This window comes from Amblyomma mixtum, chromosome 4 (genome assembly GCF_055824585.1).
Source record: "Amblyomma mixtum isolate Tamu chromosome 4, ASM5582458v1, whole genome shotgun sequence".
Lineage (NCBI taxonomy): Eukaryota > Metazoa > Arthropoda > Arachnida > Ixodida > Ixodidae > Amblyomma > Amblyomma mixtum.
The window spans coordinates 85,551,548-85,569,574 of record NC_143015.1 but is presented as its reverse complement, the minus strand read 5'-3'; the positions used below and the strand labels follow the sequence as shown (position 1 = coordinate 85,569,574).

General features: G+C 46.7%; 1 protein-coding gene and 1 non-coding gene across 2 annotated transcripts in view; one reads left to right on the top strand and one right to left on the bottom strand.

The window, feature by feature from the left end:
• LOC149347285 (uncharacterized) overlaps positions 1 to 18,027 on the bottom strand; it is a 72,365-nt gene that overhangs the window by 34,070 nt on the left and 20,268 nt on the right. The window contains exons 2-5 of the mRNA XM_089586981.1: positions 17,105 to 17,258; positions 12,408 to 12,561; positions 7,768 to 7,971; positions 5,486 to 5,741 (exon numbers count right to left, since the gene is read on the bottom strand). Of these exons, the coding sequence (XP_089443107.1) occupies positions 5,486 to 5,741; positions 7,768 to 7,971; positions 12,408 to 12,561; positions 17,105 to 17,258 (768 nt within the window). The remainder of the gene's footprint in view (positions 1 to 5,485; positions 5,742 to 7,767; positions 7,972 to 12,407; positions 12,562 to 17,104; positions 17,259 to 18,027) is intronic.
• TRNAA-CGC (transfer RNA alanine (anticodon CGC)) lies at positions 4,705 to 4,776 on the top strand. Its single transcript has one exon. It is a non-coding gene; the product is annotated as a tRNA-Ala (tRNA).

Here is an 18,027-nt window from a genome sequence, read left to right as displayed (position 1 = left end):
TAGAAAATCTTAAGGTTTCCTCTTCCTGCGGTGTTGACAACATTAATTCGAAGTTTTTAATTCATACAAAGTACTATTGTTCCATAATTCTTACTAAATTGTTTGAATAGTCTCTTGCAACAGGTTGTATGCCCAATGATTGGAAAAATGGGAAGGTGCTTCCACTGCATAAGTCCGGAAATAAACATTCTCCTGATAACTTTCGACCTATATCACTCACTAGTATACCGTGCAAGGTCATGGAACACTTCATATATTGTCATCTCATCTCTTTTTTAGAATCTAACTCCTTTTTCAGCATTGCCCAGCATGGTTTTCATAAGTCTTTTTCATGCGAAACTCAGCAAATATGTTTCATACATGACCTTCATTGCATCATTGACCGCTGGTCTCAGGCAGACTGCATATTCTTGGACTTGTCGAAAGCGTTTGACACTGTTTCGCATGAGCTTCTCTTTCTAAAATTAAGCAGTCTTAATATAGACCCTAACATCCTTGCATCGCTACAATGCTTTCTTTCTAACCATTCACAATTCGCAACAGTGAACAATATAAACTCGCATTCTTTGCCTGTCCGTTCAGGCGTACCTCAGGGCTCAGTTCTTGGGCCCCTCCTCTTTCTCATCTATATAGATGACTTCCCGGCTAACATTTCTTCTTCAATTAATCTTTTTGCCGATGATTGTGTTATTTACCGCGAAAATAAAGATGGTAATGATGTCCCTTGTCCTCAATAGGTTCTTGACTGGTGTTTTATTTGGAACATGCAACTAAACATTAATAAATGTGAACATGTGTGCATTTCTCGTCTCTCTAATGCCCCTTCTTCTTGTCACATTAACAACGTGTGTCTCCAAACCGTGCCATGTTATAAATATCTGGGTGTTTACGTTTCTTGTAACCTGTCGTGGAAAACTCACGTTGAATGCATAATAAATAACGCTGATTGCATGCTTGGGTACCTTCGCAGAAATTTCTCACGTTCATCTAGGTCAATAAAATTATTACTTTATAAAACATTGGTACGGTCCAAGTTAGAATATGCTGCATCTGTCTGGAGCCCTGGCATCTATTCACTCGTTTCAGATTTGGAAGCTGTGCAGAACCGCGCATGCCGTTTCATTCTTTCTAATTATCACCGAACAAGCAGTGTAACCGCCATGAAATCAAGTTTGTCCCTACCACTTCTTTCCCACCGCAGATCAATAGCCTCATTGTGTCTTTTTCATAAAATTTACCACAACAGCTCTCTCAATCCTAAGTTACTGTCAAGACCATGTTACATTTCAGCACGCGTTGATCACAGTCATAAAGTTGGAATCCCATCTTGTCACACCAAATGTTTTCATGAGTCATTCATACCCCGAACTTTTGTCAGCTGGAATCACCTTCCGCACGACATCGCAGGTATTTCTGATAATATTGCATTTCGTAAAGTCCTTAATGTTTCTTTCTGAGTATGTGTCGTTTATTACTGTATAAAAATTGCCTTTCACTGTCTGCACACCGTTTTAATGTATCCCCACTGCATTCTGATCTCATTGCCTTCCTGTGTTTTTTTTCTTTATTTGTTCCTCAGACAGTGTCTAAGAGGAGGCCAAGGCTAAAGGCTAAGAGCCTGATGAGGCCTTCGCCCCTTGTACAAATTTTTGCATCAACGATCAGAACTCAGGCATAATACTTCGGCCAGTAGCAGGGAAAAAATGTAAACAATTCTTTAAAAGGCAAAATTTTACCGCCCTGTACATCAGTCTCAAACGATCCAAAGTTGTAAGAAAACGTCACTTTGTCATGTATTTCAGGTTTATTTTTGTTTTCTCTGCTTGTTGTTGCTGTTTTGGGTGAATTTTTTTTATGTATTCCCACTCCCCTCTGCAATGCCTTCGGGCCCTGAGGGTACAATAAATAAATGAATACCTCAGTTCAGTTGTCATAAATTTATACTAAACCGACCCTCTAAACCAGCTGAATCTACCCGCTACTCTACCTTAATTCATTTTCTGTAGTTCACCTGACCGCGCTGTGCAGTCAGGGCATCTTGTGGCAGAGAAGCTGGAAACTTTATTGTGAGACAACTTAAATCCTATCGCATTATTAACGCCATTGCAGATAGCTCTGCATGTCTTGTGTATTACCAGGGTGAGATCTCAGTTACGGTAACATGGCTACAGAAAGGAAAAATTTAATGAGAGGAACTAATTCCCTTTCTCAGTGCACAAGAAATTTACCTAAGTTTCGTTTATTTATGTCATTTATTAACGCAGTCGCTTTCTGCAGAGGATCCGGAGTCGTCGGCGGCGACGACGTAGTAAACGAAAAAGCAGGTGCCATAACTGCAACCTAGGTGACGTTGCCTTGTCACGCCGTCGCACCTGCCAAGCATATTGTGAGCAAAGTGTCAATCATGACAATTGGCGGGTAAATTATAGCTTTGTTGCGATAGCTTGCTCGGGAAGCGCAACCTGGGGAACCTGGGCCTCGCAAGCTCTATCAGCAGCTGTGTTTGGAACTGCCGGGCTGGTGGCGCATCGCTTAACTGCTGCACCACTGCTCCAGGAGTGGCATGAGAACACTCAGCGGCCTATGAATGTTAATTAGACAATGACTAGTTCGGCATACGTGGCAATTAAACCTTTAACACTATCGTGCCGTACACTTAAGGCGTAGATTATGTCTCCTCCAGTTTTATTAATGTCATTCATTGTCTTTCAGTATTAGCCTGAGTGAAGCTTAGGTATTTCTATCCATACGCAAATCGACGTTTCATGCAAATGGTAGCAGCAGAAATAAATTGCGACGTTCCTGGGAATCTTTGCCAAAAAACACTGACGCGGAAAATAAGACCTCTTGCCAGAGGGCGCTGGAGGCACAAGCAAGCGAACTTCTAGTAGGGAAAAAGTGTTCCTAGCCCACGTGGTTATCGACACTGCAGCACGTTGTCTCGGACGTCAGGCAAAAGCCGCACACACTTGCATGCCGAATAATAAGAGAAAACAAAAGCTAAGATCAAAGTATTTTTAGCATTGCGTTTCCATTTTCCTGAATTACATGAACGATCATCAATTTACTTTTCCAAGTCTGAGAAATAATGTGTTAAAAAAATGATACGCACCGCATGCTTCCTTATTGAATAAAAGAGAGGTCGCATATGGATATTTTATTTCCCCACTCCTCGCATGTTCGGCGCACTCTCCGGTTTTTCGTGCGGGCCCCATTCTGCCTTTTCCTATCCGTGCTTATTACTTTTACTTGTATTTCTTACTTCCATCTACTTATCGGAATACTCTCCCCATTTCTCGCTCCCCTCTTCCGTGTCCAACCCATATAAAAAGGGGGAAAACTAGCGAAAGCAAATCCCTCTTGAAAACGCTCGGTCCTGCGCGCACACACAAACACACACACACACGCACGCACGCACGCACGCGCACACACACACACTCACACACACGCACACACGCGCGCACACGCACACGCACACACACACACAGTTTGATGCCAATGCTATCTGCTCAGTATTCGCGCGTACTCTTCCATCTCCTTGCTGAGCCGGGCCAGACGAAATTTCAGCTCCGAACAGTGCGCAGTTTGGTGACCAACGCGAACTAAGTTACACGAACGCGCTAACCGCAAAGGTCCCGCTGCGGCGGCTCAGTGTTTACGGTACTCGGCTGCTGGTCCGAAAGACGCGCGTTCGATCCCGGCCGCGGCGGCTGAATTTCTTTGGAGGAGAAATTCGAGGCCCGTGTACTGTGCGATGTCAGTGCACGTTAGAGAACCCCAGGTGGTCGAAATTTCTGGAGCCCTCCACTACGGCGCCTCTCATAGCCTTAGTCGCTTTGGGACGTTAAACCCCATAAACCAACCAACCAACCACACACACACACTCACACACTCACACAAACACACACATAAACACACACACACACACACACACACACACACATATATATATATATATATATATATATATATATATATATATAGCAATTAAGGGAAGGGGAATGAGGGGCTCGTTATTGATATGTGAGAAGCCAACAGCCACAGAGACCAAGGGGCACAGGGGATTTTTAATTTATTTATTTTATATTACTGAATATATTATCGCTTAAAGCTAATTGATTAGAAAAGCAGAAGAAAAAACAACCACATGCCGCCGGTGGGATCCGAACCCACGACCTCCGAATTACGAGTCCGGTGCTCTACCGCTGCGTTACGGCAACGGCTGTCAAATCTTCTGCTTTCGGGGGTATTTATGTTTACAAGTAACCTAACCTTGGGAGTGTTCACCAGCGCCACCCACGTTCTTATGCGGTGGACGTAGCACGTCCTGAGTTGCCGCTGATGTGACGTAGAACATCATCGAACGGCGAGGGTGGAAGCTGTCTGAGAACCCTCTTATGCTTCCTATGGCGTCAAGGCTGCCAGAACCGAGGCCCTCGCTAAGCAATTAAGCAAACAAGGGAAGGGGAATGAGGGGCTCGTTATAAATATGAGAGAAGCCAACAGCCACAGAGACCAAGGAGCACAGGGGATTTTTAATTTATTTATTTTGCGGTGTTGATCAATTTAAAATATTACTGAATATGTTATCGCTTAAAGCTAATTGATTAGAAAAGCAGAAGAACGTGGGTGGCGCTGGTGAACACTCCCAAGGTTAGGTTACTTGTAAACATAAATACCCCGAAAGCAGAAGATTTGACAGCCGTCGCCGTAGCTCAGCGGTAGAGCACCGGAAGCGCAATTCGGAGGTCGTGGGTTCGGATCCCACCGGCGGCATATGGTTGTTTTTTCTTATGCTTTTCTGTATTCTTTGGTAGGCCGGATGGAAGCCAGATCTTCAGACCTGGGCCCAAGGATTTTAAACGTGAATTGGAAAATCGGCTGAAATTCCACATGGCGAGCGTGATGTCCAGCAAAAATGCGCGAAGCCTGCAATGCACTCCTATCGTCAGCCGTGACACACGCCCTGAGCTCGTGGATATTCGGATCCAACATGAGAGCCGCCATCTATCCGGCTTACAGCACTAGTTTTACGCACCGGCAGCACCCGCGGCGAAGACCACTGCCAGCACCAAAGAGCGCGCGAGTTCACCCACATCTTCCACGTTGCAGAATGCGCAGGTCCCCAAGGTAATCTACCGGAACATCTTTGAAGATGTGTAGAGAACTCTGGCGCATTAGAACCTAGTGGCACCCTAGAACAAGTGAGCCGACGACGCCAATATGCGTGATTTCTGCATCAGTCTAGAGGACAGCGTACGCATCTGACTTTGAAAACCGGTACAAGTTCCTTTTTTCATGGCGCGAGTCCCAGCGTCGCCTCGTGGACACCTAAAGAAGCGCTGCTTGAAGCTAGTGGGCTGAACGTCTTCTCCAGTCGTGCGTTCAGCTGCCCAACGAAAACGATATCATGTACAGTACGTAGAGCACATGACGGCTCATCGAACCCCTTCTTACAGGATGACTGCTAGGGTCGCTCACTCACCTTGAAGGTCGAATCCCTCAAGTATGTTGAGTGATTCAAGCAGCACGGCGCCCTGTGTGGGCATCGGAGTGGTGTGCACTCTGACGTCACCGCGGTAGATGGTGGACACGGGCTCCACCTCCAGTGGCTCGGTCGAAGCCAGGTGTTCGGCCAGGTCTCCGGTGGAAAGAACGCCGCCAACCTGACGCACGGCATCCACCATGCTCCGCGCCACGCGGCCTTCGTAGATAACCCGTGGGCCTTCCTCGGCTAGCCTCTGCGCATGGGCAACAGGTGGACTATCGTAATGCCATATTTGCAGTGCCGATCTGGACTGGCTGGTAAGCAGGTGTTTTAGGAAAGCGTGCAATTTTAAGCATGAAATGATTTTAGCTCCATTTGTCGGCTGTGTGGTGACGTCACGCAGAGACCGAGAGCCACTCATCCGGGCACTGAAACGAGAACATCCCGGCACCGTACGAGACTTAACGAAATTCAACGAGACTCTCTAAGCCCTCCTACGGGACCGGCATACAAGCGCCGGCTGCTCTCCAAACGAGTCACAAAAAATAACTGCTGCCAGTGTCTTCTCAATGTTCATCAAGATATCACTCGAGCTGTGCTTTTGATAATGCACGGAATTATAATTTCCGATTTCTAATAACGCGTGCAAAAAGCACATACATGCCACGATACACTTCGTTGTCATACGTGATCGTTTAGGGGCTTTGAGAGAAGGCCGCTTAGAGAAAGAGGGGAGCTCCAGGGCGAGAAGGGCTTTCGGTGGAAAACTGCTTTCGTCCCTCCCCAAGGATGGCGCTACGGTCCTACACTCACGCATGTAAAAGACCGGGCGCTGGGCCTTTTGACTAGTACCATCTACAAGCAATGTGGACGGCTATACGGGCGCTGTAATACCAGAGCTGGCGGACACCAGAAAAAACAGAATCATATCATAAACGTGGTTAACTAAATTATAGATAATTATATAATTATTTAACTATTGCAGATAGGCGCATGAATGCAATTATATTTTTGGTTGGTTCTCCCTGCCAATGCGCAGTTAGCAGATTTGTAACAGGGGCAGTGCAAAGCGCAGCCACCTGATTTTCTTTTAATCTTTCACCGGCCTCCTTAGACTAAAAAGCAGGAGTACACAGCAGGTACGTCGGTGCAAAAAACAGGATGAGCTGCTTCGGAACCGCCTCTAAAATTTAACGATAAGCGCTGGAGCCTTAAATGAGCATTGAAAACTTTTTCACTAATGATGTTTACTAATTACCTCTGTTGGTACAACTGAAAAAAAAACGCTGAGCTGCTGCATACAAAGGCAGCCATCATGATAACGGTTAACCGCACGTACTGCGCAGCTTTTCTTTAAGCGCTTTATCAAGTTACGTGAACCACAGCCAAAGTGGTCACCTTATCCCCAGACATCAAGTTGAACGAAATGCGCCAGGCAGCGCCGATGATCTCCATGCTGGCTTTCGTTTTTAGTACCCAGAACCTCTGTACAAGCACTTCTTCAAGGGCGATCTTGGAGATGGTCCTCAGAAGATGGCTTTGCTGGTAAAAAAGCCCGGACAATAAGCACTATGCAGTCAACAATAGAAGTAAATTCGCCTTCGTACAAAGGGAACAGAAGCGGGTCACTCCAGAGGTTTATATCGTCGTCTTCGGCGCTGTGGGTTATGTGCTGAAGAAAACGTGTTATTTTTCTGGGAAAACAAAGCTTAATACAGCGCTAAGAGCATTCCTAACCAAAAAATTAACAAAGTATCAACAGACTTTATATATACTCTCCATGGATTCCCTAAAGAAATTTTTGTGAGAGGTAAAGCCCATGTGTGCCAAAAAGGGAAAGCTCGAGAAGGTTCCTCTTCGGTAGCGGTAACACCAGGACGTCCAGCATTGAGACGGATCCTAACGTAACGTGTCAGTAACTGCCTATGCAACAAATTTCAGTTCTGCGTTCTTTCATCGATATCATGCAGATCAGTAAACATGGAGCACCAAGTGGGATTCACCTTACCCTGCTGAATAATTCTGTCAATTTTTTTCCCTCATGTAAATTAAAATTAAAATTAATACATTACAAAATCTACAGCCCTCATGACATAATGCTTTTTTAAGCGCAGGTGGTCCTGCCATACTCTCACATTAGACAGGCTCAAAATATCACTTCCACACATTTTTACTTAGTATATAGATCTGTTTTCATATTAGCATTTCTTTCTTTTGTTAAAGGTGGGAGGAGTTGGAGGCTGCTCTCTAAGCTACGCAGAGATGCCAACATCACTCACCCTGAGAAGAGCAGCCAGAGGTCGGTTCGTGATGATCTGTCCGAGGCTCGGGACTTGTCCGCCCTCGTCCAGGAAGTGGCGGCCACCAGGATATCTCTGGAGATCGTTATGCCGCCAGGCCCAGATTACTTCCTTCGAATGATCCATGGGGAAGCCGTGCTCGGCGCAGTGGACAGCAGGATCGAAAAGCTCGCTCAAGCTCATCTGCGTTGGACCGACAGAAAAATGACGGGACGGTTGCCACTATGTAGCCCGAGATTCAGTGACAGGTGTAAAGTAACTTATATTATGCGATATAAGACTGCTCTCCGCCTCCCCATAACCACGTCCACCGATAAACTTCATGCCACTGGCATCTACATCTTCCATCCTCTTCGCAATCTCCTTTTCCTTCACCGCGATCGGCAAGTGGTTCGCCTCTCAAGCACAGCTCACGGGCGCTGGCTTCTCAACCAGGCTACAATTCCTCCCACCCATACGGACCCTCTTCGTCTTCCCTCCACACCTGGGGCATCTAACGTCCGTATACGTCCACTTCACTCGAATATGCCACCAGTCCTGCATGTAGGCCGCCGACATGCTGCTTCCTCTCAACATAATCCCCCTTTCAATGCTCATGGTATGGCATACACGGATGCTGCTTACATGGCTCCTCGCGGCTCCGGCTGGCAAGTCCTCTTTCATCCTCTTCTTTCTACCCCTCTTAGGTCACACTAGCGGCCCGTTCATACACCCCCCTGACATTCTCTCGTTCGAGGTCCTTTCCATCATTCACGCCACTCAACATTTTCATTCGCTCACACCTGTACCTAACTAGAACATCTGCACTGACTCCCAGGCAGCCGTTCGGGCCATTCAGTCAAAAACAGTCACACCATATGTCCACGGAACTTAAGGCTGCACTTGTGCAGCTGCAGCCTTTCCCCGTGTTCCTGCGACGGATCCCTAGGCACTCGGGGATTGACGGCAATGAGCTGGCTAACCGGCTTGCCCGTGAAACTCTTAAACGGGCGCCGTTGATCCCCTTATCCGAGCTCACATCTTTCGACAGATACAACTCAACACACTTGTCACACTTGCATGGCTTTGTCTGCACAAATTACGACGCGATCCTTCATGTTTCAACTGCCCAAACCCTTATACCAAGCTTTCCCACTGTTTATAATCCTGCCCGGCTGCTCAGCAGTCAAGTCTCTTTCCCTACCCCTCCCATATTGTGGGGACCTCGCCAGACTTGCTTAGAGCTGAAGGTGAACACCGCCTCCTCATGCAGCGGGTCGTCGACGTCTTAGGCATCTAATTGTTGTGTTTAAATAAAGTTTCTTCTACTACTGCTATACGATATGCTGAGGTAGTGATAATGAGAGCTACTTCATATCTATAGAGTTTTTTTTTTTCATTACGCATATATGCCTTTCAGCATAAGAAAGTTATATGTACTATCACGCGCAATATGACCTCCAACACGCATCTGATGGTACGAGAGGATATCACGAAGCAATCCGTGTCGGACACGCCTGCAAAGCTCTGTATAGCTGCCGAGCAGCATGCCCGCGAGCCTGGTACTGCGCAGCACAGCGTATTCATTTTCCATCAAACGCAGAAGAGGACAAAGTGGCCGCCAGAGCGTTGCAGGTCACTCTGATCACGACTGTACTTATATGCAGGTCAGTGTTGGTTATGAATGACAACGGGTCCCGGTGTTGGGGTTCATGTGTCTGGAGGTCAGCTGGGTGGGTAACCCTGAATGCTGAAGTATCGCTTGCGTGCCGCCCGAACAGCTGGGCACGTTAGCATGAAGTGAGCTACCGTCACCTCTGTAGTGGCAGCCGGGCAGAAGGGGCGATTCAGAATAGGAGTCCCTGATGTCCAGGAGGCCCCCACCACAACCGTAATCACCCACCCGGATTCTCCTCAATGCCAGCACCTCACAACGTGTTAAACCACCGGGAAGGTTGGATCCACGCCTGGAGCGGTGGAGAATTAAATCGCGCGTGGACTGGCGGAGATATACTTTTTGCATCTGTACGGCGTCTCCAGCGGATAAAGTCAGTAGACGCAGCAGATATGTTACTTCCAGTGCATGGGATGCATTGTCAACTTTCTTATAATGGTGCGTAGTGCTTCGAGCCCACACAATTCGGACAGGGCATGGATATGATTGCACAAAGGTGTGCACATCGACAACGATGCGCAAAGGACAGGCTACGCGCCGTAGAGATCGAACTGCTTGTGCAGAGTCGGTACACAGGAGAAGACGAATTGGTGATGGAATACAGAGGCGGTCTTTTTAAAGTGGACAAGCAGCAACGACTGGCTACGAACTCTGCTATCAAAGAGGAAAGCGGCACCTCTGTGATATAGGGACTTGTCTGGCGTACATCAGGGAGAGGTGGACAAAGGAGGCTGGCGTGCCAGGTAGGATCTTTTGTGCTGGCCGCCCATTAAGCATGAAGCGCGTGTGTGGAGTTTGTTGGGAGAGGGTGCTCTGTTTCTCTCACTGAAGGATCAGCGTTGCGCATGACACTCAGTGGTCGGTTTTCGGTGACCTGGAGAAGCTGCCAAGGAGGGACTTCCGAAGGTGGTGTATTGCCGCCCAAGGACAGCTGCACAGGTGTTATCAAAAAGCGGCGTCAACCTCATCGATTTTGGGTACATAAAAAGTCTATCAAAAGTCTAGACCTCCTTTTCAAGTGACCGTGCCAAGCTAGTCTTGCTGCACCACTGAGAGGTCCTGTCTAGTGTGCTCTGAATGCCTACTTCTAGGCAGCTCAAGTTTTCGTATACTGACCGAAGGGTTACAGCATCCGCTTCCATCAAAAAAAAGGATATCTAGAATCGTAACCAGTTGCCATGGCACCGAAAGGATTGGTATGTTAAACAATACTGTGGCCACCAGTGATCCTTGAACTTATACCCCTCTACGGTGAAGTGGCTAAAACGTTCTCAGCCAATGCATGTGACAATGCATATGTACGTAGATAGCTCATCTGAGTATGTTCATAGACATTTACAAGGTGAAATATGTATTAAAATAAAAAAGCGTTAAAGGAAACACATTTACTTCACTCGACGTTTCAATCGGAAGACCGATCTTCTTAAAGAGTGATTTTACTTTGCTGCTTCTTCCCCATTTATGGGGGTGGGCACAGAACAGGTAAGTGAGAAACACAAAGCAGATAGCAGAAAAATACGCAAATACCTGTTCTGTGCCCACCCCTATAAAAGGGGAAGCAGCAGCAAAGTATAATCTATATTGAAGATCTCTCTTCCGATTGAAACGTCGAGTCCAATAAATATATTTTCTTTAACGAAGCGTATACTTCGCTATATATATATATATATATATATATATATATATATATATATATATATATCGGAAATTGAGAAACGCTACATTTAGGTAAACACTTATTGGGAGGCGACGTTTCGGACAGAGCCTGTCTTAAAACGACAGGCTCTGTCCGAAACGTCGACTCCCAATAAATATTTACCTAAATGAAGCGTTTCTCAATTTGCATTTTGCCTCTAGCAACCAAGTACTTATATCTTTTTGTGCTATGTATATATATATATATATATATATATATATATATATGTGTGTTTGTGTGTGTGTGTGTGTGTGTGTGTGTGTGTGTGTGTGTGTGTGTGTGTGTGTGTGTGTGTGTGTGTGTGTGTGTGTGTGTGTGTGTGTGTGTGTGTGTGTGTGTGTGTGTGTGTGTGTGTGTGTGTGTGTGTGTGTGTGTGTGTGTGTGTGTGTGTGTGTGTGTGTGTGTGTGTGTGTGTGTGCGTGTGTGTGTGTGTGTGTGTATGTATGGAGCCGCTGTTCAACATCGAAATAAACAAAACGCATGAGGCTGACTTCCATTTTGTAGCGCTCTGAGCTTGTCGGTTTTCCGAAGTCGCAACGTAGTCATGCATCATAACTTAAGACGCAGTATTTAGTGCTGGGCCCATTTGTGTGTTTTTTCTTAGCGCTCTCCGGGCTACGCAGACTCGTGAAAGGAGGCCGCACCGCAAGTAAGGTGGGATAAATATATTTGGAGATTTCTAGGTACAAGGTGGGCGCGGCTGGCACAGGACAGGGTTAACTGAAAGGATACGGGAGAGGTGACTATCCTGCAGTGGACGCAGTTCAGCTGATGATGATGATTCGGCTACAAACTGCGCGACGTGTTTCAGTCCACGCTAGCGTAGGCATTCTGGCTACAGGCCGTAATTACGTTTTACTGGCAAGAAAAATGAATGAAACTGCAAACCTTCGAAACGAATGTGCCACTTCAAAATGGCTAACGCAGAATCAGTTTGATCTGAATCAATTGGAATAGCAGAACGCATATCGATTCGAGGATTTTAAACATATGCGGTGAGTGCCTACTATGTTCTGTTGCCCCGGACTGCAGTCTTTATGCAGCATGACAAGACAAGAGACAAAGGAGGAAAACAGAAGGAAATATTCCGTTCCAGACAGTTACACGACTGCTTTCTCCCCCTTGTTGTGCGCCTCATTACAAAGCACGAACAAAAATGCAGTTAGTGGAAGAGTAACACAGTTTCTTTGGTCCTGGTGCCCGTACTTGTGCAGTTGTTCACTATAATGACGTAACTGTATTATTAGCCGTGAAGCTTTCCGCCCCCACCTTTCCCGACCCGAAGCGGCTGGCGATGTAAAACCAAGCCTTCGGGGCCCCTGGCACCGTGGCATAGAGGCCCACCGCGCGCTTCAGGAGGGGACCCTCGGTGCGGCTGTGGGACTGCACCTGCTCCAACGTTAGGGCAGCTGGGCTCCTGCCGCTGGAATTGACAAATCAAGCAAACATGGTCAATTTACAAAGCACTGTAGGGATGTATTCGTGGAGGCCGTAAAAACGCGCCCCTTAGCCGTAAATTGTATTTGTGAAATTCCGGTTGGTTTAGATTTCGTTTAGTCATCTGCCATTGGTCCCGGCTACCGGTGCCGTAAGCCGTGGAAAATGACTTCGTACTCGTGGCAGAAACGGAATTAAAATTAATTCTTGACCTTCGCGGTGAAAACACACACCCCTGGGGCCGTATTTTGCAAAGTTTTATTCAGTTTTCGTTTCGTTTGCCCCACTATCATTGGGCACTGCTGTCAATGACGTCAGCCCTAAGGAATGACGTCAGAATGTCGAGGACGTAAGAGGAAAGGCGGGGAGGTTAACCGGTAGACGAAACCAGTTTGCTACCCTGCACTGGGGGAAAGGGATGAGGCGATATAAAAGTGAGTAGAAAATGAAGAATGGGGTGGAGCGCGTATGGCAGGTTCTCTCAGATCATGAATAGTAGCTTACCAATATCCCTGAAGAGAAAAGTATATAACAGCTGTATCCTACCGGTACTCACCTATGGGGCAGAAACGTGGAGGCTACCAAAGAGGGTTCACCTTAAGTTAAGAACAACACAGCGAGCTATGGAAAGGAAAATGATAGGTGTAACGTTAAGAGATCGGAAGAGGGCAGAGTGGGTGAGGGAACAAACGCGGGTTAATGACATCCTAGTTGAAATCAAGAGGAAGAAGTGGGCTTGGGCAGGGCATGTAATGCGAAGGCAAGATAACCGCTGGTCCTTAAGGGTAACGGAGTGGATTCCAAGAGAAAGCAAACGTAGCAGAGGACGGCAGAAAGTTAGGTGGGCGGATGAGATTAAGAAGTTTGCGGGGATACAGTGGCGGCAACTAGCAAAGGGGAGGGTTAATTGGAGAGACATGGGAGAGGCCTTTGCCCTGCAGGGGGTGTAGTCAGGTCATGATGATGATGATGATGATGAGAAAAGGAAGAGATAAGGGAAAGCAGAAGGCGAAAAGGCTTAGGTAAAGTCACACCCTGTGGTGCAGGCCCGACACTCGCAATAACCGCAGAAGACCTGGCAGGCCCTCACCGCCGATGATTTCCGCGGCCAGTGTCCGAGAATATTGAACTCCGTTAGCGGGCGTGAATCCATGTGCAAGACGCTCATGATGCCTCTTGCATGAACGGGCGTCTCTCATAGCCTCAGTCGCTTTGGGACGTTAAACCCCATAAACCAAACCAAACCTCTTGCATGAACTAGCCCCATGTCCGTGCTGCACCAGCGGATGTTCGCTGACAGCAACGAATGACAGAGCACGGCGACATGTTTCAGGTGGCTGACGACCTTTTCCGGCCCTACATTCATCTCGGGAGGAATCTGTACTGTAATAGAGTGACGAATTGACGGAGTTTAATTTGTCGGAATTGCGACGGAATTTGACACGGCCGGATTTCACGCAGCGACGGAAAGGTGCCTAGTCGCTGCGCCGCGTTAATAACCGGCTGGGCCTGTAATTGGAAGTGTGCTTCTACACACTGCTGTTTCCTTCGTCATGATTGACGTCACAACCTAATGATACCGGGGAAGGTAGGAAACTAAAAAAAACGCCTCCTGGACAATTCTTCGCAAAGAGGTTTCTCAAGCTTTTTTTTTTAGTGAGAACATATGGATTACCCGTTGGGCAGTCTTCGGTGAATTAGTAATATATTGGAAATATGATTGCTCTCTTTTCTGCAGTGAAGCGAAGCCTTTGTTCGACATCTTGTGCAAAAACAGTGCTATTTTTTATTACACTTGTTGGAAGAGTTGCAAGTAAAACCATCTTCTGGTGGTTGTATGTATCCGGTGTTTTGCTTTCAAGGAACATTTCGGGAAATTTTTTGCGCGTGTATGTACACTGAGTATTGGAAAATACGCTAACTCTGACTGGTGTCATTGATAACTTGAGCATGTTTACTATATGTAAAACTCGTCTCTAAAAGTGTCACAATCTCTAAGGCTACATTTCTTGGAGGAAAAATTCCTGCAAGGCTACACGCCCTGGCGGAATAAACCAGACAGGATGTCAGGGGCTATAAAAACTTTTCCGATGGGGCGAGTGCAGTTATTGGTTGCGTTTATCTGTGCCAAGGCCCTGCGTATTCCCGATTCCTTTCGGTTGCCACAAGTTTTAGGGCATGCAGATAGTGAAAAAGAGATAGATGTAAGCATTTTGGTTTAATAAGAGCAGTCGTAAGAAATTTCGCCTTCCTGAAATGCGGCCGACCAGTGCAGTTGTGAATACGATATTGCATTTTTTTGTGTGCTTGCGTGTTGAGCTTTACACGCGACAGCCTAAAATGGGTGTTATTTCAAGGAAACGCAGACTAAAATAATAACTGCTTATCATGACTGTTCGCCCCTTAATGAGCACTTGGCTTACGTCCTGCGAAAAATGGTTCCTCCTCCCCAATTATCGCTAAGCGTACCAGAAAGAGTCGACCCCTGCGCAGTGTGGAATCCTAGTGGTTTGTTTTTCAGACTAAACACCGAAAGGCATGAAACATTCTCTATGATTCACTGCGCTGAACTCAAGCTGCTTTTAGCGATTTGAAGTAAACGACCCAAAAAAGACTGCCACATGCGCTACAACGATTTTATTTTCTCCCGGTAGGAACACAGCTGCCATACAGGTAATGATGTTTTCAAAAGCGAAATGCACCTACCTGAAATCGCTACGTACGCGATATAGTTGTTCCGTCCTGTGACAGCAAATATTTTGGAAACTTCTTTGAAATGCCTTTTGCATGCTAAGGTATTCATCTCTATACTTCTGAGAATCAGATGTAAAATAAAGGCGAAGGTCAACTAGAAACATTACGCTTTTGGTCGGTTAGCAAACGCTGCTTCTTTTTCGCGACAGTCGTTTTCATGACCAGAAATCGTAGAGAGGAAGCCCTCCAGTAGCACTGTAGTATGGAACTTATCGGCCGCGGTGGCTGGGAGTTCCATTACAGAACTCGAGGATGCGTACGACCTAACAAAGGATCTATCGGCCACTAATGATTCTCTCATCAGAAAATCCTCTTCTACAGAGAATTTCAGGAGTAAAATTCGCGAATAGGGAATTTTTTGCGGAGGTCCATCGAATGATAGCAACTTAAATTGCCCCACGATGTTGAACTTGAGAAAGTTTACTTCCTACTTCAGAGAAAAAAGTGCCTGGAATAGGGAATATTCATTCTACTTTAGAAAATTTTCATCAAAGATATGGAAGACCGCTGGAGGCCACATTTCGATCCAAGCTACATGCAAAACACATCCATGTTTCCTGCGATATCAGCATATGTTAAAGAATTACTATTAATGGCAAGTATTTTGGAGTCATCCACAACCGCGACTCTCATAGCCAACGGGAGGCTTCGTTACATTAAACCCTATACAACATAACATAAGAATACAGCTGCAAATATCGCTCAGTGAAAGTCGCTGTGAATTCCGGAGGAAGTGACAACAACCCGCTTGCTGACGTCACTAGAGAGTGACGTATTTCTTTCTCAGTAGCCCCTTGGTGTGTGCCGTCATTTCCACATGTGCAGGGGAGCATGAGTGCTATGTAGCTCGCTGTCTTTTTTGTGTGTGTCCTACAGTGAGAGATAAAAATGTGCAGTATATCATGTCATTGAGAGAAGATTAAGCATGAAATGCATTGCAAGAACCAACAAAAAACAACACCCAGCCAGGAGACACAACATGGTGCTGACTAAAAATTGCTCTGTTTTAGTTAATGGCGTTTGACTTCCCAAAGTGGCTGATGCTATGAAGGACGCCGTAGCAGAGGGTTCCGGATCATTTCTGCCGCCTGGGACGTTTAACGTGCATTGGCAACGCACAGTAGAATTCCTTGTATTTCGCCTCCACCGAAATGTGGCCGCCGTGGCCAGGATCGAGCCCGCGTCTTTCAGGTCAGCAGCCGGCTGCCACAACCACCTAAAAACCACAGCGACCTTGACTAACTGATGATATTGATTCGGGCGTAGCCGTACTTCTATAGGCGTAAAAGTGTTTAAGTTCATAAGCTACCCATAACACGAGATGTTTAATGAGATAGCCGTACAGGGCAGAAATGCACCATGTTTCTGAAGTCCAAGAAAAAGCAATGTCTCCTACTACACCTACAGGGATGTGCATTCTCTGTGATCAAGACATTAGGGCAAAACTCCAGGGCCGCATCAGCGCCAAATGAAACGCGAAGAGGACAAATCTAACGCAAACTCCAAAGTACAAATATCCCTGGCGAGCCACTCATTACTATTGTTAAAGAATGGTCTTCGTACATCTTAGGTCGAGACCAGTTGAGCTAGGATTCAGATTTAGTTAATAAAAATCATTTTGATTTCTTGTTCGAGCAGTAATTGTCTTCTTCGTGTGTAATTCCAATTTCTCACATTGCGTCCCGCGCAATTTTTCGAGGTCGATTGACAAAGCGGCGGCAAGGACGAGTGGCTCTGGCCGCGTTTTAACAATCACACTACTGTTCAGCACTCACCTTCCGTCCACACAGTGCACTTTCTTTGTCCGGCCGTCGTAGTAGAGAGCGAAGCAGTCCCCTCCCACTCCGGTGGTGTAAGGCTGCAGCACCTGCATGCAGGCCGACATGGCGAGCGCCGCGTCGGCCGCGTTGCCTCCACGACGCAGCACATCTGCGGATTCAGAACTGGTTAGGAGTCGGAACAGGCCTGCGGTCACACAGTAGCGCGGCGTTTAGAGCCTTCGCATGCCGAATATTTCGGCCCGCTTGAACAAATAACGCATAGTAAATGGTGCCAACAGCATCGTGAGACTCCAAAGGAGCCCTTAGCAGCGCACGCTAAATGCAAGGAACTAGAGATGCCGTCGCCCTTGTAGTTCGTCGTTCACGTAAACGTTGAGCGCACTCAGGACGAACGCCAAGGTAGACAAGACTACACAGGTGCTTTACCTTGCCGTTCGTCGTGAGTGCACTAAACTTTTCGTTATGCATTACCAACTAGCTCCGATCCTTCTTTAGGACATCGTTAGCTGAGGATCCCGCGTTCAGCTGCTGTCAAAAGCCAGCGCTGTCCGCGTGGTCTTGAACAGCAAGAAACATGTAGACCAGCACATGTAGACTTCATAACGCTGACCTCGATATGGGGGAGCGAACATGTAGTCAACCGGCCAGGAGACTAGGTCTTTACGTGTAGTTTAGGTACGTGCCCGCCTCGACATGCAAACCTGAATATGTAGACCTGGACATGTGGAAATGAACCTTAGCACAGGAGGCTTACACTTGTACGTGTAGACGTAGGTGTAACTCCACCTAGTATGTAAACCTGAAGGCGTACGACTAGTCGAAGTATGCTGCGGTGAGCAAAAGGACTGAAAACAAATTTTCCTACCCTTACAACCAGCTATAATGGGTTGCGTAGACCTGGAACACGTGGAACCAAG